Below are 23168 nucleotides of genomic sequence, written 5' to 3'. Positions count from 1 at the left end.
TTATGACAATATGGGGTTAAATTCAATTTATATGGGGTTAAATTCAAATTATAAGGTTGTGGACTGCAAATATGATATCTTTATTCTGCTCATATATCTAGCGGACCACCTCACCTCAAAACAGTTGATCAATTATAATGACCTTACAGGACACTGCCGCCATACCCCCAAAGTTATGACGTTCAGTGTGGTAGGAGCAGTTGGAAACCTTAAGTCAAGTTGGCCTCCATTTTTAGCTCATCGACAAGGAGCCTTCTCTTCCTAGACAAGTCCAAATAACGTGCTGCTGGGCAACACTTTTTACATGGTTAAATTACTAAGAATTGTCGCCATCGCACCTTATATAAAAACCGGCAAATTAGTTCTTTACCACTGAGAATCGTTTAATATGGCAATTTGATTTGATTTAAAAAAGACTAAATTATGAATATTCAACAAGTAGCCAGCCCTATATATGCCAGGTAGCCATAGTATGTTATAGACAACTACCAAGCGAGTAGCAGCATAGACAAAGGAAATCTATAGACTCATTGCTTTTTTGTTGCTTTTGCTTTTTTGTTCTAACGGTACTTTTGTCTCATAAGAAGAAATTATGACAACCAAAAAGTCTGCGTTCACTTTGTGTACTTCGAAAGTACCGTTACTTTTTACGATGCTTGTTCTTATTTTTGATCAGTTTCAGTTCATTATCATAACAAGTGATCGTTACACGGGTTTTTTTTTAAATTAATAAATTTGGAAACATGGAAACTAAAGGAAAGGAAAAATGCATATCTGAAAGAAAAATAATTACTAAATTGTGGAAAGAAGGACAAAGCTTTAGAAATATTGGTGGAACAGTTGGAAGAACGTATTCTTCTGTCCAGCGCGTAATTAATAATTTCAAAGAAACCGGCATTATAACATCAAAGCCTCGGCCTGGGCGTCCAAAAAAATTATCCGTTAGAGAAGAGCGCAAAGTGATTAATATGGCAAGCAACTACCCTCGTATAACATCAACCAAAATTGTTGAAAATATTAAAACAATGTTTAAAAAAAGGATGTGTGCCGAAACAGCCAGAAAAATATTACATAGAGCTGGATTTCATGGAAGCGTTGCTCGAAGAAAGCCGTATATTTTAGTCATGAACAGACAAAATCGGATTGCATTCGCTAATACTTTCATCAATAAGCCTCCTGAATTCTGGAAAAAAATTATTTTCTCCGACGAGAGCAAATTCTGTATTTTTGGCATTAAAGGTCGGCAAATAGTGTGGCACATGTCCGGGACTGAGCTGGAAAAACAAAACGGTGAAGCACGGTGGTGGTGGAGTTATGGTGTGGGGTGTATGGCTGCTAGTGGGGTGGTTCAATTAGAATTTATTGAGTCCAAAATGGATAAATGGGGTTATCTCAATATTTTGAAAAAAATTTGAAACTATGTGCTGCTAAACTAGGGTTAGCAACGACATTTTGGTTCCAACAAGATAACGATCCAAAGCATACATCGAAGGTTGTTAGGCTTTGGTTTCTATATAACACTCCAAAGCAGCTTAAAACACCACCCCAATCACCTGATCTCAACCCAATTGAGCATCTTTGGGATCTATTGAAGAAAAAAATTCGTCAGCACGTTATAACCAGCTAAGAGATGTTACAAAGTGTCATGCAGGCAGAATGGCCGAAAATAACATCTGAGGAAATAGAGAAGTTGGTAAATTCCATGCCAAATAGACTAAGTGCAGTCTTAAAACAACGTGGCTATCCTACCAAATATTAGGAATGTGTTATTATGTTTTTATTTTGTGTTTAAATAACTCTTTTGTTTATTTTTAATTACTGAACGCAGACTTTGTGGTGCTTATATTTAATTGTTATCATAATTAAATCGCTCTAGAGTGAAAGTGCTTAACCAAACTTAGAATTTTGTTTTTTAATGTTATGAATATGAAGAAAAAATTAATGTAAAAGAGTTGATTTGGTTTATAATTTTATTTTGTATTCTTTAACCAATCATAAAAGTTTATTAGGTGAACGCAGACTTTATGGGCTATGTGTATGTTCAAAAAAGCACTAACAGTTGGGAGAAATGTAAAATTCTCAGTCGCTTATATGTGATTGCGCAAGCATCCGGGGCGACATGGAACGGAGATCTTTTAAGTTATTATATTAACATTCTGGGTATTAAAGTCTAAAGCTTTCCCTTATCGACGGCAACACTAACATTCAAAAAAGCGCCATCTATTCTGTTTGCAAATGGATCAACTGAATGGAGACGCCACCACGAATAGAGAGAGGGCAGAGTGATAAAAATGTATCATGCAGCATTTATCTTTGTTATGGCAACCTATCGGTCCGTAAAATAAAGAAAAATAAAGTGTAGGAATTTCGTTGTGGTTGTTTGCTGTATTATTTTTAAAATTTTCCACCCTAAGATAGGTGTTTCAGGTAGTTTAAGTGGCTATCTTTGCCATACATAAAAATTTATTTAGTAGAGTGCGAATATACAAGTTTGTGTTAAACTGTTAAAGGAGAAGGTTCAACGAACCTACACAGAATCACAGCTATTGGAGAGTAGATTACGTTACAGAGGTGATATTTTTGTACGTCTTGAAAGCGAAAGCTCAGTGGAGCGGGTTTGATTGAAAATTTAGCTCAAAGGTAAGAAGCCTCATTTTTATAGTCGAGCCCAAGTGGCCAAGTATTGAGGTCATAAGGATCCATTTATTACCCGAATTCGATGAAATTTGGCACAGTATGTTGGTAGACCCCTATCAATGCCTCTCAAATGTGGATATAGCTGCTATATAGATTTGGATATAGCTGCTATATAGACCGATCTCCCGATTTAGAGTATTGAGCTCATAAAAGGAGAATTTTTCACCCGTTTTTGATGAAATTTTAAACAGTGCGATTTGGTACCCCTCTTAACCTTGATGTTGAATGTCGTCCAGATTGGGCCATGCAGAGAATGTGGACCATATTGGACTATAAGTTACTGAGTATATAAAAGTCGAATTTCTCATCTGATTGCTACGAAATTTGCAGCAGGAAGATTTGGAAGACCCATAAACATTATTGGCAAATGTGGTGCAGTTATGACCATATTTGAATATTGCCCCAGGTTCAGCCGTTAAAGTCAAATAACAATCAAACTAATCATATATTTTATCCACTAATTAACCATTAACAATTACATTCACACTGGAAATATTTTATAAGCTCAAGAATTGCTATTGTAAAATCGACACGGTAATTCTGAATTAAGTTTCATCCAAATCGGATGAAAGTTGTTACTTTTATTGTCTCAATAGTCGATATCGGGAGATCGGTCTATATCCAAATATGGTCCGATATTCGATACAAACGTGTAGAGGTCTATCAAAACTCACTGTTTCAAATTTCATCAAAATCAGATGAAAAATGCTCCTTTTATTCACTCAATACTCTATAACGGGGGATCGGTGTATATGGTAGCAGTATTCAATTATGGTCCGATGTAGACGATATTCGACACAAAGGTGCAGAGGTCTATAGGCCAATCGGATTCTGATTTCGAAGGCTTCGAGGATTGTTATATGGTTAACTGCGAGACACACCGGCAACATTCGAGGAGCTTCATGAACGAGAAGATGCTAAAATGTGGTATCAAGCTGTATAGGATGAATATGTGGCGCAATTACTTAACAATACGTGGGAGATAGTTGAAAGGCCTGATGACCGCAAATTGATAGGAAAAATGGTTTTGTGTTCACCACCAAGAGCAAAAACAAGAAAAAGGCCAGGTTGGTTGCCAAAGGGTGCTACTAGCGTCCAGGGGAGACTTTCTTCGAGACATATTCACCGGTAGTGCGATCAACGTCACTACACCTAGTCGCTGCGTTATCAGCAAAAATGAATTTGGAGATTCATCAAATGGCGAAATTACGAAAGGTGAAACAGTGGGACATGCGGAGCTAAATCACAGAGAGTAGAATATATTACAAGGAAGTGGTTAGGCGCCATAAATCGATGTAAGTACCCCTATGTAAAATTGTAAAGGCATTGTACGGTCTTCGTCAATCTGGGTTGAAATGGTACAAGAAACAAATCAAAATTGCAAGAGCTCAATTTGAATACATCAAAGCAAGACCCCTGTTTATTCTCTAGAAAAGAAGGCGACAGCCTTTTGATGACTGATTGCGTCGAACAATAAATGATGGATTACGATTTGAAGAAATCATTGGCTATGTCTTTTGTGATGAAGAACTAAGGACCCGTCAAGCTATGTTTGGAAATGAAATTCCGACAAGACCTATCAGAAGGAAAAGTTTTTCTTGGTCAATGCGGATATACGGAGGCATTTTTGGAAAAATACAATATGTCCGATTGTAAACCAGCGCAATCACCGATAGTGACGAACTGCAAACTTGAAAAGCCAAAAAATCCTAGTGAGGGCGAGATGCGCAAATACTCCTATCAGAACATAATTGGCAGTTTGATGTATTTAGCGATAAATACGCGTCCGGATATTGCTTTCTCGGCCAACTTTTTAAGTCAATTCAATAACAATTATGACGAGAACCATTGGAAAGCTGCTACGCGCAGTTTGCGATATATTAAAGGGACAATGGATTATGGATTGTTTTATCATAAAGATAAAGTTCAGCTGTATGGAGTAGTTGATGCGGACTGGGGATCCGATATGACGGATAGGCGAGCATTCTTCGGATTTTTATTGTCTGGTGCAGCTATTTGATGGGAAGCGAGGAAACAGATGACTGTGTCCCTCTCCAGTACAGAATCGGAGTACTTGGCGCTTTATGAGGCAACAAAAGAAGCTATATATCTAAGGGAGCTTTTGAACGAGACAGGATACGGATGTGATTCCGTAAGAATCTACAATGACAGTCAATTGCTGTTTGTGGCATATTTTTGGAAAGGACCCCCAGAAATTGGTCCCGAAAGTGGGTATTAATTTTTGCTCTACCTCTCAATTCCTTTCATTTAAGCCTCCCATTGACATGGTCGATAAATATGCCCAATTTAGGGGTGTTTTGGGGAGTGGGGTGGTCCCCCAAACACTAAGCCCTGAAAATATATCAACAACGTATATATTTCAACCTCATATTGCCTTTGGTCTCAAAATTGAATATCAAATTCGTTTTCTAATCTCAAATACCATTCACTAAAACATCTTATTGAAACACTAAGCCCTGAAAATATATCAACAACGTATATATTTCAACCTCATATTGCCTTTGGTCTCAAAATTGGATATCAAATTCGTTTTCTAATCTCAAATACCATTCACTAAAACATCTTATTGAAAAGTCAGCAAATTTGTCCGGTTTGGAGTATGGGCCCTAAAAACTATGAATATCGAGCTCCACTGTCTTGAAGACCGACATTGTCTTTGTGAGCAAATGCGTCCTACTTGGGATTTTTATGGTGGTGGGACGTCCCCAGACAGTTGGTCCTGAATGTTGATGTCAGTTTCAAATACTCTTCATTTGAGCTCCATTTTTCCATAGTCGGCAAACATGACCGGTTTGGGGGGATGGAGTGGCCACTCAGTGACTTGGCTTTACAAATATATATCAGATTCGTGTTCTACTCTAAAAAATACCTCTTATTTGTGCCTCATATTGCAATGGTCAGCAAATACTTACTATTTGGGTGGTGGGGTGGCCCCATAGACACTTTTCCCGAACATTGATATGAGATTCGTGCTTTACTTCCAAAGACCTTTCATTTGAGCCCCATATTGCTATGGTCGTAAATTTGTCTTCTTTGGGGTATGTTCTCGGAGATGGACGGCCCCCCAAACACTTGGTCCCACATCTGGATATCAGATTCATATTCTACACTCAAATACCTTTTATTTAAGCCCCATATTGTCATGGCCAGTAAATAAGTCCTGTTTGGTGGGTGTTTTGGGGAAGGGGTCGATCCCCAGAAACGTTTTCCCAAATTTGGATATTTCGTTACGTTTAAATCGCACCACCCATCTCCGAGATCTGGCGTTTCTGAAAATTAGGGTAAGGGGGAGGGCCCGCACCCCTTCAGATATCAAAGAATGTAGTAGCCTATTTTCACCACGGGATCATTTTGCACCATCTGTGAAAATTTCAAGACAATCGGTTCTGCGGTTTCTGAGTCTATAAGGAACACACAGCCACACACAAACAAACACAAATTGATTTGTATACATTGGGTTGCCCAAAAAGTAATTGTCGGTAATTTAGTAGTAATATAGTCGGCGTTGACAAATTTTTTCAAAGGCTTGTGACTCTGTAATTGCATTCTTTCTTCTGTCAGTTATCAGCTGTTACTTTTAGCTTGCTTTAGAAAAAAAAGTGCGCGAAATTTTGTTTACATTTGTTTGTTTGGCGTCAATTTTAATATGGGTACCACATGTATTGAAAGAAATTCATTTAACAAACCGAATCAACGCTTGTGATATGCACCTTAAACGCAATGAATTCGATCCGTTTTTAAAACGAACCATAACTGGAGATGAAAAATGGATTGTTTACAACAACGTTAGCCGAAAACGATCATGGTCCAAGCATGGTGGACCAGCTCAAACCACTTCAAAGGCTGATATCCACCAAAAGAAGGTTATGCTGTCTGTTTGGTGGGATTGGAAGGGTGAGGCATATTTTGAGCTGCTTCCAAGGAACCAAACGATTTATTCGGATGTTTACTGTCAATAATTGGACAAATTGAATACAGCCATCAAGGAGAAACGACCAGAATTGGTCAATCGTAAAGGTGTCATATTCCACCAGGACAACGCTAGACCGCACACATCTTTGGTCACTCGCCAAAAACTGAGTGAGCTTGGCTGGGAACTTTTGATGCATCTACCATATAGCCCTGACCTTGCACCATCAGACTACCATTTATTTCGATCTTTGCAGAACTCCTTAAATGGTAAAATTTTCGGCAATAATGAGGCTATAAAATCGCACTTGGTTCAGTTTTTTGCAGATAGAGGCTAGAAGTTCTATGAGCGTGGAATACTAAATTTGCCAGGAAGATGGCAAAAGGTTATCAAACAAAATGGCAATTATATATATTTGATTAAAGTCCATTCTAAGTTTTATTAAAAATGCATTTACTTTCTTCTAAAAAATCCGCAATTACTTTTTAGGCAACCCTATAGTTTTTGTTTTCGTTCTTCTTTTTCTTCCACGACTTCTTTCAAGTCTTCTTTTGGGATGTCATAACTTTGGATGGGTTTACTCTTTTGTTTAGCTTCATTATATGTTATTTTTTCAATTGTTTTTATTTTTAAGATCTCTTGTTTCTGTTTGATTACTGGGCAGTTTTTGTTGTTGGACCGATGTTCACGATTGCAATTAGTGTATTCCACCTTTGTGCATGGGATAGGTTCATGTAGAGAAGTTGAGCATATATTTCGCACATTTCAAGCTCATTCCTACAGTGCTTGTGTGACCAAGTTTAAAGCAACGTTCGCATTGCATTGGGGTTGGTATGTATGGTTCCACTTTGCAGTTAAGTACCTTGCCGGCTTTTACCTCTGATGGAAGAAATCCAGAAAATGCATGGAGGTGTTTATAACTTTAGCATCTTGGAAACGGGTTACCTTCCTGCATCGAATTACGCATTCATGTTTAAGTCCATCAATTATTTCTTCCACGGTTAGTTCTTTTAGGTCTTGGGAGAAGACGACGCCTTTAACGATGTTAAGGGTGGGGTGTAAGAAGCATTCTACAGGACAGACACCAGAGAGAGTTGTTGCTTTAAGGAAGCGATTTGCCGGATTTTCGTGTTTTATTAGCACCAGTAGATTACCATCCCTAAGGAAACTGACGTCCTGTGGAGGCTCGTTTGAAATACCTTCCAGGGCTTTGGACACTAGGAATATGTTGTGGCTTCCTATAGGTTTATCAGCAATGTTGTTTTTTAAAACGACGTATTTCGGTTGTGTAGGTTTTTGATTGGCGGTAGTAAGATAAGTATTTCAGTTGGGAAAATTAAGGCGGTTATTAAACCCCATTCCCGTTAGGAGACGGGTAATTGCCGAGAATCTCGTAATAATTTCCCCCCGAGAAGGATGCCATGATGGAAAACGATCAGATATGCACGCTTATTATTGAAAGTATCACAGTACCAGAAAAAAAATGTAACGAAATTTTTAAAATTTTCAAACTTGAGTAAAGAGAGAGGAAACTATGCGAGGGTTTTATAAAGCACAACCGTTCGCAATGAGGGCTGGTTGTTGAATGAAAAACGAATCAACATCTGGAAAGTCTGAACTGTATACAGAGAATTGGATGTATTGGAAAAGTACAAGGCCGACCTTATCGCCTAACGGGAAGTGCGATGTTGTTGTTGGAGCCACATTTTCATGTGGAGGTGGCCATCCTCGTTAAGCTTCAAAGACCACATTCACCCGGTAGTTATACACCTCTGCATCTGCTACTGTGTTTGAATGAATGTTGTATAGACCCGTTTGATTTAGAGGTTCTCTCTTGTAGCGCTGAACCTCTCGCTCTAGATCAGCGATGTCCAATATGTAAAAAATCATTTTTTCGGACTGAATAAATGGTTTTTTGCAAAAACAAACATAAAATAAGAAAACTTAAATACCTTTTAATGCCAACGTTTAATCGATAAAAATAATTGTTATTGGATATAATTGGATAGCTAGAGGTTAAACTACTAAATTTCCCATGAACATTTCATTAAGGAAAACGGGATACTTCTTTCATATCAATGAGTGCAGTCTGATTAAAGTTTTAGCTCAATAATAAGGGGCCTCCTTTTTATGACGAGTCCGACCGCCGTGCCGCATAGCGACACCACTTGGTAAAGAAGTTTTAACATGGCAAATGTTTCCAGCATTATTAATGGGATAACAACCGATGAAAGTTTTTCTGTTGTTCGCGCCGTGATTTGAACCCAGGCGTTCGGCGTCATAGGCGGACATGCCAATCTCTGCCCCACGGTGGCCTCCAGAGGTTAAACAGTGCCGTGGATATCACCCCGACTTGGGAAACTATCTGTTTTAATCTAAGGTTTTTCGGTTTCTTATCTCCAGATTCCACAAACGACTGACTGGCGACCACACAGATAATTCGCACACAGCGTTTCAGGTCTGTTTGAAGGAACGTGTTAGCGATGTCTTCAAAAAGTCGAATGATTTCGATAGGACCAGTGCCATGAGGATCGTCCTATCACATGGCCTGGAGTGATTGAAGCCACGGCAAATGTGTGCGGTGATGATATGCAAAGCAGTTGTTTTGCTATGCACTCTTCGAAATCCATTCTGATGCTCGGCGAATGGAAATTCTCCAACGAGGTGCGGGAGAAGTAGTGCCTCAAGCATCTTAGCTACTGCCGAGAGAAGGGAGATCGGTCTGTACGATTCCCCCTTACTTGGTTACTTTCCTGGCTTCATTAGCGGGATCACTCTGCCTATCTTTCAGACAGTGGGTAGCAGAAGAGTGTTGAAAGACTAGTTGAGGACGTTGTACGGTACTCAACTCCAGGAAGATCCAGATTCTTCGGCATCAGCGTAGAGATTTCGTCGGAACCCAATGCCTTGGATGACTTGGATCTCCCCTCAGTCTTATCACTCTCGATATGCTCAATAAATTAACGGTTGAACAGCCTGGAGCATCTCTTCGGGTCAGTCACAGTTACGTCACCGATGAAGAACTCCATCGGGTCAATCCGGCGCATGCAACCGCCGGCTGCCATGGGATTGGCCCTATATCTGGTTGTTGTTGTTGTAGCCACATTTTCATGTGGAGTTGGCGATCCTCGTCATACTCCTGATGTGAGCAAGCTTGTTCCAGTCCAAAGGACCAATCGCCGCGGGAAAAAGGTAGCCATTGGTTATTTAAAGGCACCAAAAACTCGCCTTGTCATATCGAGCATTATAGGCACTCAGTATTTGTGCGAGAGTCGGTGCCGCCCGGCCTCTCGGTGAGACTCTCCAGCGCCAAAAACTCGCCTTGTCATATCGAGTATTATAGGCACTCAGTATTTGTGCAAGAGTCGGTGCCACCCGGCCTCTCGGTGAGACTCTCCGATCGATACCTCTGATTGTCCGCCACTGCCATTGTAGCTACTCCGTATGGAGCATTCCGCTATTCGCAACATGTGGACGCGCCCGGTAGCTCGCAGCTAAGCTTCTCGTGACAGCAATGAACACCACACAGACGGGACCTCAATGTTCCAGCCTGTGTCGTGTTCACAGCTATCCCAAGCCGGGCCTCACATCTGGTTGTTGTTGTTGTTGTAGCAGTGTGTTGTACACTGAGGCGGCAGCCCTTGCCGATGAAGGACTCTATCGGGTCAATCCTGTACGTACAACCGGCTGCCATGGGATTGCCACACATCTGGTTGTTGTTGTTGTAGCAGTGTGTTGCCACACATCTGGTGAAGCGCATTAGCATCACTTCCTACAATGAGGCTCTTCTTCCTTATAGTTGCGGCTTCAACCAGTAACTTAAGGTTTAAATGCGGCATCTACGAATCGTGTGCCATATATGGAGAAGCCAGCCAGTAATGAGATTTATTTATTTCAAGGCTGGCTACTACTGAATCTTCAGCGCTTAGCGACGGAAGAAGAAAAACATTTAGGCTACTCTTTGCACAGAACACAGGCTCTGGGTCTCCCATTCCACGTACCCTTGTGTAGAAATTCTTAGTCCACGAACCATTCTTGGCCCACGAACCATTCCTCCAAACACCCATGGTTCCTGGATAAGAACTACGCCGATTTCCCCTGCCATCAGGAGGACCTTTAGTTCATAGCAATAGTTTCGGCCAATCGGCTTCAGCATTTTGATGCAATATTATCTTTTTGAGCTCAATTTGCTCAATTTGTTAATTTGCTCTCCGACTAGTTTTTTGATTTCAACAGGTTATTGTTTGTGTTAGTCAATTGATTTTAAATGACTTTTGTTTCCATAAAATTGTACTCAAAAAAAAAAATTGACTAATTTTTTATATGAGTCATTTACATTCTTCTTAAATGATGTCTTCAAACTCTATTAAAATCGATCGAAAATCCGATTCCGACGGAAAAGTGTCCAGAATAAATGCATCCATCTATTGCCATATGTATGGTTATAATTTGCACCATGTCTTTATTAGCCCTCAGTATTATAAGTAACCGTAACCGTTTTCATTTCGCTCCTCGAAGAAAAATATACGTATTTTGGAATTGGTACCTAATACGAAAATTTTTAAAGTCTTTCAGGAGTAGGCTCAAAACAGAGACCAGTTGCATGTTGGCATCAGACCGTGGCATGTTGTCGGCAATGAACAACAATTTATTTTCAGTCCACTTCAAGCGTACTCGCATTATGCATTCAAAAGATTGCACTAAATCTCAGTTTATAAAATATTTTTTGTGTAATGTTCATTGCTGTCGCGTGAAGCTTAGCTGCGAGCTACCGGGTGTCGAGCAAAGAGTCTCAGTGAGAGGCAGGGCGGCACCGGCACTTGCGCAAATATTGATTGCCTATGATGCTCGATATGACAAGGCGATTAATGGGCGCCTTTAAATAACCAATGGCCACCTTGTTCCTGCGGCGATCGGTCCTTTGGGCCGGAACAAGCTTGCTCACCCAGGAGCTTGACGAGAATCGCCACCTCCACATGAAAATGTGGCTACAACAACAACCACAAAAAATAGTTTTTGTAGGAAAATGCGAAAATAACACTTAAACTCAAATATGGGCTAATATGATTCCAGCCCAAGAAAAACCCTGAATGACCGCAGACTTTTTAACAGAGCACGTCGTAAAAAAAGCGGAAATTTATTGGGATGTGTATTACACACGGCTCAAGGAATACAATAAGAGTACCAGAGCGGCAAAACGTGCCTCCTGGAAGCTTTTCTGCAAACAGAGGTCGATGGCGAATGGCGCCGCCAAGATAAAAGTTTTTCTCAAAAACCCACGTCCAAACTGAAACTTTAGTAGACGACCTGGGAGTGAGAGCAGAGACAACGGTGAACATGTTGAGGCTTTTGATGAAAACCCATTTTCCACAGGATAAGACGGGACAAACGGAGACACCGGAATCTTGGAATAAAGACGTTGATCGAAGGTTTATAATTACGGAATTTATGGCGAAGGAATCCTTGAGGAGCTACAGAAAGAGGCAGACTATCTGGCGCCTCATTTGGCCAATATTTTTGCCTAGGACTTGCATATAATCCGAAAGTCTGGCACAAGGCAAGGTCGATGTTTATACCCAAGGCAGCCAATTTATGCGACACCAAAGGCCTAAAGACCCATTGTGGCCACCGTGATAAAGAGTAGGACATCCAACGAACTGCTCAAATACAAACAGAATGCCTATGTCAAGGGCAGGTCGGTGGAGACTGCCCTGCACGAGGTTGTGCATAAAATAGAAAAATCATTCGATGCCAAAACGTACCCCCTGGCGGTATGCATTGACATCGAAGGGCCTTTTAACAATGTGCGGACCGACACACTGATCTTATCCTTAGACCCGTTCCAGGTGGACCCTGTCCTTAGAGACTTGATATGGCTATGAGACTTAAGGCGATGGGAGAATGGATTGAGGATGGGGGCAGCTCATACCATCACGGTATAATCGAGGCGACGATAGGAAACCTGGAAGGAAGAGAAGAGGTTTCCGATCGGATACCTGAGATGAACCTTGAAGTCGAGCGCGAGGCACTGCTGCCATCGCCACAGTCGTGCATTGATGGAACCCTAGTATTGCCGTCTGGAAGATCATGTTACTCGGATGAATCAAAGCTAGAGGACGGAGTGTGCCTGGGGGTCTACATTAAGAACCCAGGGACTGAGATCTGTTTTAGACTGCCTGACTATAATACGGTCCTGCAGGCAAAGATCCGGATGATCACGAAATTCGCAAAGTGGTGTGGTGCTAACGCGAGGACGTCGAGTGTGAACATCTTTACCGACAGTATAATTGCCATAAGGACAATAACAACCACGACGGTAAGGTCACGAACAGCCTTGCAGTGTAAGAAGGAGATTAACGCCTTCTCTACGGATAACAAAATCCGCATCGTTTTGTTGCCGGGCCATAACGGAGTAAGGGGAAATGAAAGAGCAGACGATTTGGCGATGAAGGCCAGAGGACTGCCGTCAATAAACTTGGTTAACCCGAAGCCTTTCAGGTCGACGCAGTCCGAGTTAAGGGAGTGGGCGACGAATGCGCATGCAACATTGTGGAACAGCGAAACGGTGGGTCGGATGGCGAAAATCCTATGTGGGGATCCAGATCGTGAGAAGACGAGGCTATTAGTGAAAGGAAGTAAGAAGGAGGTCAGTATAGATATTGGTATCATAAAGGGACACATAGGACTACGAGCCCACTTATGTAAAACCAGTGCGGCAAGTGATAGCATGTGTAGGGCATGCGGGGAAGTTGATGAGATGTTGGAGCATTTCCTTTGCCATTGCCCGGCTTTCGCGTCTAACAGATGTCAGCACTTAAGTGGAGACACAATACCAGACATGACATGGGGTTATTTCATTTTCTATTTGGGTACTTTTTCATTTATTGGGGAACTATTTCATTTAAATTTTTGGGGATTTATTTCATTGTGAAATAACTCCCCAATTTTGGGGGTTAATTTCATTTTTAGGTTTGTGAAGTTATTCGTAGCACCACTTCAGGCTCTATGAAATAACCCCCCTTAAAATTGAAAATGAAATAACCCCCCAATAAAATGTGCTGTGGAAAGCAAAATGGGGATGTATTTCCTATTCATTTTTGGGGAGTTTTTTCATTATGAAAAAACTCCCAAATTTTGGGAATTACTTTCTTTTTCAGTTTTGGGGAGTTATTTCGTAGCGCCACTTCGTGAACTAGCCAAGGGAGCCCGAACAGCAGCAAGCCACCATAAAAATAAGTGCACATGGTAGGCATGCAGCGAATGGCACATCTTATATCGTTGTTGACGCTTACGAATCTCAACGACTTGGGTAAAGGGAAAAGCGGAAGTAAGTCTGTCACTTTTGAACAGACGGACGCAATTCTTATTAAAAAATAAAAGAACAAGTGAAAAAAACAACGATCAACAAAAATTGATATCGCATTCCTCTGCTTGCTCTCGCCCTATTGTATTTGTGCGTGTGTTTCTAGCTAACTTTGTTTTTATGTGGCATGCGATACAGACAATTGCTTTGGCCACAGTGGCTATTGAGGGCCAAATTTTATTATTTTAATATCCGAAGTGTTGAGATATTGGATTTGATTTGAGGTTCCGTAACAAAACGTGGGTAATACTAATAGTAAGATTTGTATGTCTTTGCAATAATTTACGAAACGATTTTTTATGCTTCATTTTTTCCACCCCATTTGAATAAAAAGAATCATGTCATGTCGATTGTGGAGTCCTACAGTATTTTTTTTTTTTTTTGATTTTGATATTTTATAAAATATTGGCAGCATCATAAAAAAGTAGAGTGTGTCGAAATGGTTTTATGTTGTACCCGTGGAGTACATTTTTACCAAAATCACTTAAATATTAAAAATAACCTGGAATATAATTTAAATATTTTTTTTCTTAATATTCTCACCTTTTTAGCTGATATCAATTCGTTGCCATGTAATGAACCCGATATATTCGGATCATCTAGATCTGCATGCACTTGAACACGCATCGCTGCCACGGCAGCATCACGTTCCTTTTGTAATATTTCGATTTTGCGATCATAGGTATTCTTTAGATCCGTCAGAATACGCTTAAAATCATTGGTGGCTTTCACCATTGTGCAGTAAACATTCTCTAATGTTTTCATTGTTTGACTATTATCTAACAATGCAATTGACCCCGGATCGTTGATGTTGACCACAAATGTTTCCCTATCGTATGGATTGCCAATTTGTGTTTGATCAACCAATTCTGTTGATGTATCAAGGCTATCATTAAGTGTTGGCCATGGTTCATCCTTGGAGGTAATATTATCTTCGGTTAAAAACATATTATTATCGTCGACCACGGTTGCCTGTGGCGGTGGCTCTGTATTGTTGACAACATTATTATTGTGTGTATTACGTTTACGTTTCGGACCCATATCACCATCTTCACCTTGATTTCGCTTTCGGCGTTTGTACGGTGTAAATAGACGTACGGGACCCGATGCTGAAATAAAGAGTAAGGGAGAAAAAAAACACTGAATTAAAAAAACATTTAATTTAAAAAGAAAAGCTACAAGTTTTTTGATCAAATGTCGGTAGTTGAACTTGTCCTTCAATCCTGGAAAATGTCATACCATGTATTTTGCCAAGTGCAGCAACAAAAAGATTTATCTGGTTATTAATGGTCAAACGGTGGAAAAGTTGAGAAAGATGCCGTTACTTCGCAGACAAATTTCTTGCTTCTTAACAATGAAGGATTAATACGATTCTGAAGCTAATGATGTTCCAAATTCTTCTTAAATGTTTACAGAAGTCTTGTGCGGTCAACATTGGAGTACTCGAGAACAACCACAGCGCATTCCCCTCACTATGTGAATAAAAGGATTGAAAGCGTACAGAATGGTATGGTGAGCTGTCTAGGAGTAACTAGATCTACACCTATACACAACATCTACGCCCTGGCTTATGAGCTACCTGCTGAGTAGAGGGCTGCGTTTCTGACGGCTAATGAGCTTCTTAGGATTCATATGTATAATTATGATCTCTATGATATTGTAGCGGAGGCCACCGTAGCGCAGACGTTAGCATGTCCGCCTATGACGCTGAACGCCTGGGTTCGAATCCTGGCGAGACCATCAGAAAAAATTTTCAACGGTGGTTTTCCCCTCCTAATGCTGGCAACATTTGTGAGGTACTATGCCATGTAAAACTTCTCTCGAAAGAGGTGTCACACTGCGGCACGCCGTTCGGACTCGGCTATAAAAAGGAGGCCCCTTATCATTGAGTTTAAAACTTGAATCGGACTGCACTCATTGATATGTGAGAAGTTTGCCCCTGTTCCTTAGTGGAATGTTCATAGGCAAAATTTGCATTTTGCATGATATTGTGGCAGACAACCCTAGGATGAAGTCTAGCTACAGCCTTATTTATTATGAATTAAAAGACTTGTTTGACCGTGTAGAGCACATCTCTCAACTAGTTGCCTCTAAAAAGATCTCAGTCAAACTTAACCCATTAGTGTCAACAAAAAAAGTGTACTCCTACGGAAGTTATTCGTCAGGTCGACAACAGAGAATTTTTGATATATAAAGATTGTGGTTTTATGATTTTTGCCACACAACTGGATGTGGTGTGTTTGTACCTATCTTAGGGTACAAATTTTATTTCAAACTGAATTTTAGAGTCTCTTCCATGTATGGGAGGTTTGGGCCTTATACAAAGCATTGCAAATTGCCATTGAGAATGGGCACGAGAAATGTGTTTTTTTTTTCACAGATAGCCTTGCGGCTTGTAAGGTTCTGGCGAAGGAAAAGGCGGATGATTATGTTGCTTCTTTGTTTCGCAGTAAGCTTGAATAGTCCAGGATGAAGAATTTTTAACAGGCTCTACACTGAACATACCCCAGAAAAATATTATTTAAAAAGGATTGGTGCCATCTCCACACCGATTTGTGACAGGTGTAGAGTCAGGTTTCCAACCTGACATTACACACCATGCCAAGTTTTATAATCTGCGACGAGATTATAATTTGTTTGATTTCCATGTTGATTCTGGAAGCATTTTGAAAACGAAGAGCATTGATTTATACCAAGAACTCGTTTCATTCATCACTAAAGCTGGAATTTCGGATGACTATTATCCCCCTTGTGGATTTCCATGCTACTTCTCTCATCATCTGACTCTACACACCATGCCAAGTTTAATAATCTGCGACCAGATTATAATTTGTTTGATTTCCATGTTGATTATGGAAGTATTTTGAAGACGAAGAGCATTGATTTATACCAAGAACTCGTTTCATTCATCACTGAAGCTGGAATTTCGGTGTGATGACTATTATCCCCCTTGTGGAGTTCCATGCTACTTCTCCCATCATCAGATATGACGGGTACCGCAGCCCCAGTACTAGGCAGGATTACAAAAACATAAACAAGAAATAATGTAACGGATAACCCCCCGATGACGACCTATGGATTCACAACACCGTTAATGATTTGAACATGGAACGTCAGAACTCTCTCAGAGGCATCGAGACTTTACCAAGTCCTGAACGAGATGTCAAACTAAAACGTAAACATCCTCGCTTTAAGTGAAGTACGATGGCCCATGGCTAATACTTAATTTTATCAGGCAATGAAATCCACCAAATAAATGGGTCGGTCTTTTACTGTCGCCGAAAGTAAAGCGAGCTCTTCTATCATACAATGATATATCTGAACGCATCATGACGGCAAGATTAAATTCAAAATTCCTCAAAATATCCATTGTACAATACTACGCGCCAACCGAACCCGATGACGACGAAACAAAGGATCATTTCTATTCCCAACTCGACTCAGGGACCAAAAGGAGACAACAAACTTTTTATGGGAAATTTTAATGCCAAGGTGGGCAATAACCTACAATCAACCATGGGAATGCAAGGACTTGGCGATACTAGGAATGACAAAGGCTTTCTTCTGCGCAAGAAACCGGCTCTTTATTGGAGGCACAAAATTCCTCCATAAAAATATACACAAATATACTTGGGAATCACCAGATGGAAACACCCGTGATCGAATCGACCACGTACTTATCAGCAAACTCTTTTTGAGAGGAGCCGACATCGATAGTGACCACATGCTCTTAGTGGCCACTCCACGTCTACGCCCAACTGTCGCCAAAGAAATAGCACAAAGTTCAACCTCTTAAACCTAAAAGACCCCGAAACGGAGAAGCTGCAAAATAACACCCATTCATGGGCCGACATAACAGCAGCATGTACGGAGACGGCCGCCTTCATCATAGGCATTGCTCGACGATCCCAAAAACTATTGAGGCTGGTCAAGCGCCTCGTTCGCAGAGATAAGCGAATATATTTTAGCAAGCCGAAAATGCGACTAATATTGGCAACATGTGTAGTGTCTACGAGTCAGTAAAACAAATGAGCAGCAACAATATAAGGCCAATGGCAATAATAAAAGATGATAACGGATCTGACGGCTTGGCATGGGATAGCTGTGAGCACAACACAGATCAGACCTCAATATTCCAGCCTGTGTGGTGCTCATTGTTGCCACGAAAAGCTTAGCTGTGAGCTACAGGGCTCGCCTACAGGTTGCGGATAGTGGAATGCTCCATACGAAGTAGCTGCAATGGCAGTCGCGGACAATCAGTGGTGTAGAACGAAGAGTCTCAGTGAGAGGCCGGGCGGCAACGGCTCTTGCACAAATACTGAGTACCTATGATGCTCAATATGACAAGGCGAGTTATTGGCGGGTTTAAATAACCAATGGCCACTCTAAACGAGCTTGCTTACAGGAACTTGACGAGGATCGCCACCTCCACATGTAAATGTGGGTACAACAACAACAACCATTTAACGAAGAAAAGTGGATTTTAATGTCTTTGACATAAAATCGCACCTGTTATCAAAAGTAATACCTTATAGCCAGCCACTTTCCAATATAGAAACCATCAAATGCAACAAGAAAGTAAAACTGTTTATAGAAATCTCACTCTTAAGAATTTTGAGAAAAAAATTTGTTTGCTTTTCCCCCAATCATGACCTTATATGATGGGATTTTTTTTGAACTAGTTTCTTTCTACCACTTTAGCACCACTAGAGACCATCGTAAACTGCAACCGTCTCCGTGGCAAGATCGATGAGATTGTGGATTTTATGAGTCGGAAGGATATATTGGTCCCAGCGTAATACACCATTCCGTGCCCCTACATGGAGTACATGGAGATAGCAGTCAGGTCCGGTACTGCCGAGATAGAGCTATACAACGTGCACATATCGGCGGTTGGTAGCTGTGTCTCAATTAATCGCCAAACTTACAACCCCGACATAAGTGGGTTACTATATGGCCATAATCGTCTGGTTTTGTGGACTGTAATGCACATAACATTTCCGGGCATTCTCCCCTAGGTAACGACCAGCGTGGAAGAGCAGATTTAAGGCTCCTCGTTTTGCACGGTGAATGAGGATGACCCCACAAAGATTACGATGAGGTGCAGCAGCTCGCCAGACATTTCCATTGCACCCCTGATCTCCTGATGTGCTAGTTGCCGAGAGGATATTCCGAGACAGCATTAAAGCAGCAACCGCTCGCTTTATACAAGCCGGTCGAACCCAAGTGCGATCCAATTTCCCGTTGAATTCGTTGAATGGACCCTACTAACCCCAGAATCAGCGAGCAGAATCTGAAAATAAACAGGGTAGTCAACGAACATAAGCGGAATTTTTGGCTGGAACACTTGGAGCAATTTAACTTAGTCACCGGTTTAGGCAAGCTGTGGTCTACTGTTAAGTCATTCTCAAAACCCGGTAGACGGAATGACAGGACCTCAGTCACTTTTGGCGAATTAACCGTGACTGATCCGAAGATATGAGCCAGGTTGTTCAACCGTCAATTTATTGTGCATCCCGAGAGTGACAGGGTAAGGAGGAGAGCCATTCGCCGTATCCATGGTCTCCGAGCCGATGGACAGCCATCACAATTTACCGTGGGCAAAGTTACGAATGTCATCCATGGCGCCAAATCATCCAAGGCGTTGGGCCCGACGAAATCTCTACACTGATGATGCAGAATCTGGTCCTAACTGGAGTCGTGTACCTTATAACTGTCCTCAGTCTGTCTTTGACCATTATTATAGTACCCGATCTCTGGAAGATGGGCAGAGTGAACCCGCTACTGAAGCCTGGAAAGGGCACGAACAGGGGGGGTCGCACCGACCGATCTCCCTCCTCTCAACAGCAGCCAAGACGCTTGAGGGACTACTCCTCCCGACCCTTGTTGAAGAATTTCCATTCGGCGAGCATCAACATGGATTTCAATGACTGCATAGCACAACAACTGCTATGCATGCCATCACCGCACACAATTGCCATAGCTTCAATCAGCCCAGGCCATGTGAAAGGACGATCCTCGTGGCAGCCAAAGCATTCGACACGGTCAGCAATGCCAAACTATTTGGGAACATCGCAAACACGGCCCTCCAGCCAGGGTTGAAACCGAAGCATCCACTATCCGCAACCTGTTGACGCTCCCGGCTGAGCTTCTCGTAAAGACGATGAACACCACACAAATCGGTGCTTGGAACTGAGAGTGTCCTATCCAAGAGCTTCGAGTGATAAATACTGTTGTCAACGGCACAGTCTTGAATTGACGGAACTCTGGTATTGGCATCTTGTAGTTCATATAAAACGGATAAATCAAAGACCACAGAAAGATTTTGGCTTCTTCATTGAGGACTGAGTTGCGTTTCCGGCTGCTTTATTGTTACACGGTCGCGCAAGGAAAATCTGGAGCTTACCAAAATCTCATATTTATCAGCTTCTGTACTTTCGCTCTCCATGTAATGAACAGTGAGGCAGCTGATATCTGTAAGTTCCTTACTGCAAAGTAAGTTGCCTGAAGATCCATCTCAATAATATCGGAGAAGGTAGAATATTTTTTGCAGGTAGGGGTAAAAAAGCACAGTGTCAATCACAAAAAAAAATTGTAAATGTTTTTCACAACTTCATTACACGCCACACCACATGATATGGAGATGATCATTGTATTTCTCAACAAGTCTCCACCTCACATTGCCTAAGGCCAGAGCCGTTCGGCCGCCTGACTCTCAAACATGGCAGTGGCTCACATCTCAAAATCTGATTCAGGGCCTACAAAGCCATCAAGACCTCTGACAAAAAAACCAAGTTTTTTTGCAACCTATATGACTGCTGCGTTCTTAAGGCGTAGGTCTTCGCTGACCTAATGGCACTGGGGATGACTTCGATGCAGGAGCCTCAGGAGGAATGCACCGAACAATTCAAGCTTTAATTCATTGTATAATGCCGCCACTGTGATGACATCAATAATGAAATACAGACCCAAAGCGTAAAGTCAGCGCTTTTCGATGTTTATTAATTTTTTCCCATTATTAAAATATGTAAAAAGGAAGCACATAGTACAAATTCCTATAAATAAAAAGCACTAAAATTCATTAGTAAACCAAATTATCTAAAATTCAATCATTCAACAATTTCTTCCAAATTAATTTTTGTGATTTTTTATATCGCTTCAATTCGTTACTTCCTTAATAGCCTACTTACCAGCTTCATCATCACAGCAGACAGTACAACTGCAATTTGTTGCGTGCGGTGTCAGTGTGCCCTCGTCAATAAGTGACTGCAGTGATTTGCCACCATATTTAATGGAACGTTTCCAATCTTTGCTTGAGCCACGGCCACAGGTCTGCTCAAATTCGCTCGGCGTCAACCATTTATCTTTGTACTTAACACAGCGACCCCGGCCACCCGAACCCAATTTGCTGCGATACAATTCTGCGCTGGTGGTCTTGCACCGTATGGGAAACACTTCCATTTGCGATGTTTCGGGCCAACTGACACCCGATCCGGAGCCACAACCCGAACCGGGACCGCCATGAACTAATTGATCGCCGGTAACGGTGCTGTCATGGCTGTTATTGCTGCCCGAACCATCATGATTGAGGCCCATTGCTGTGCCACCCACTCCGGTATTATCACTCTGTTGCTGTTGATGTATGACAATGGTCTTTAGATCACCACCAACATTGCCCACCACTGTACCACTGGAGATGTAGCCATTGTTGTCGACGCACAGCATCTGTTTGAAATGCGGTAAATGATCGGGAGTTATGACATTGAAAGCCGTTCCGGCAATCATGGAACCAATTGGCAGGGAAACGGGCACCGAAACAACACCACCACCACTTCCGCCACTATTCTCATTTGACGATGTAACCATATGTACTTTAGTTTCCAGCTACAGGGTATTTATCCATGAACATTATGGCCATGTGGCGTTATGGGCGATATGGTTCCATTCACCATCAACAAACACATCCATATGAAGGCATGCATACACATTGTAGTTTGAAGAAAAGCGCGTATGCAGAATTGGAAAAAAACAAAACAAAAACCAATTAGAAAATGTACACAAAGTTAATTAGATGCGATTATTTGCAATAATTTTGGAAGGAAAAAACAACACACATGTCGAAAGCCCAAAAAATATATACACAATTTTCACAGTACAATGCAGGGCAAGAGCGGGCCAGCAGGCGGTCGTTCAAGTGGGTGATCAACCTGGTGGCAAAAATAATTTCCTGCCATTCCCCCATACTAACCATCATATATTATTTATATGGTGGCCAGAGCCAATAATAATTGTGGAATTTGACCACACTAGCCCGCTTCTTCCACTTGCTTGCTTTCTGACTTTTCTGTATTTGTTTTTCTCTCGCTTGCTTGCTTGAGGTCCGTGTTGTTTTTCGCGTACGCACCTGATGGCCGGAACTCTCGAGTATAACTTCTTCTTTAACATCACGCGCCTCATCGCTGAGCACAGCTAATTCTTTAACATCACGTATTCTGCTCAGATGCATCGAGTCCTGTTCCATAGTTTACACTACTATGGAGCTGTTTTTTGAGTTTTTGCCAGTGTCTGCTTTGCTCTTATTCGTTTTTTGCTTGCACACACAAAATAACTACACAAGATCAAGATTTTCTTCCTAATTTTTGCCGTGTAAAAATATTTTAGGCGGTTTTCCCAACGATTCACTGAACGCATACACTTTCCGCTTATTAACTAATTTACCAAACTTTATATTAATTGGATTATTTCCCTTTGCTGCGCTTTTCATTAACAATAAATCACATTTTTCGTATAAATAAAAAATAATAAGATTTGTGATACGATACACAGTACAAAATATAACAACTGTCAAACTAGGAATATAAAAGTCGATTTTCAACTAATCGACTTTTTGTGTGAAATGGTCGAAAAGTCAAAGCCGATTTGCAGTGGTTGAAGAGTTCAAAAAATTGAACATTCGATTATAATATCGAGTCATCGCCATTTGGCGATTTTCAAACATGTGTGTGACAGTTAAAATGTGGGTTGTCAGATGCAATTCCAAATGCTGCCACTTTTTAGCAGCTACATAATGGGGACTTCACTGATGCGTGGTCCTTGTAATAATTGCTGTTTTATTTTAGTACTATGTAGAGCAAATCACTATTAATCGGTTCTTATTATCTGTTCTTAGATGATATC

General features: G+C 41.2%; 1 protein-coding gene across 1 annotated transcript in view; it reads right to left on the bottom strand.

The window, feature by feature from the left end:
• Positions 1 to 22828, bottom strand: part of LOC106093525 (deformed epidermal autoregulatory factor 1) — a 31013-nt gene extending 8185 nt beyond the window's left edge. Inside the window, exons 1-3 of the mRNA XM_013260585.2 lie at positions 22396 to 22828; positions 21182 to 21875; positions 14535 to 15100 (exon numbers count right to left, since the gene is read on the bottom strand). Coding sequence (XP_013116039.1) covers positions 14535 to 15100; positions 21182 to 21875; positions 22396 to 22512 — 1377 coding nt within the window. The 5' untranslated portion in view covers positions 22513 to 22828. The remainder of the gene's footprint in view (positions 1 to 14534; positions 15101 to 21181; positions 21876 to 22395) is intronic.
• Positions 22829 to 23168: the final 340 nt, after the last annotated feature.

Source organism: Stomoxys calcitrans, chromosome 1 (assembly GCF_963082655.1).
Source record: "Stomoxys calcitrans chromosome 1, idStoCalc2.1, whole genome shotgun sequence".
Classification (NCBI taxonomy): Eukaryota; Metazoa; Arthropoda; class Insecta; order Diptera; family Muscidae; genus Stomoxys; species Stomoxys calcitrans.
Note: the sequence above shows the minus strand (reverse complement) of the source record. Positions and strands in the feature narration are given on the sequence as shown.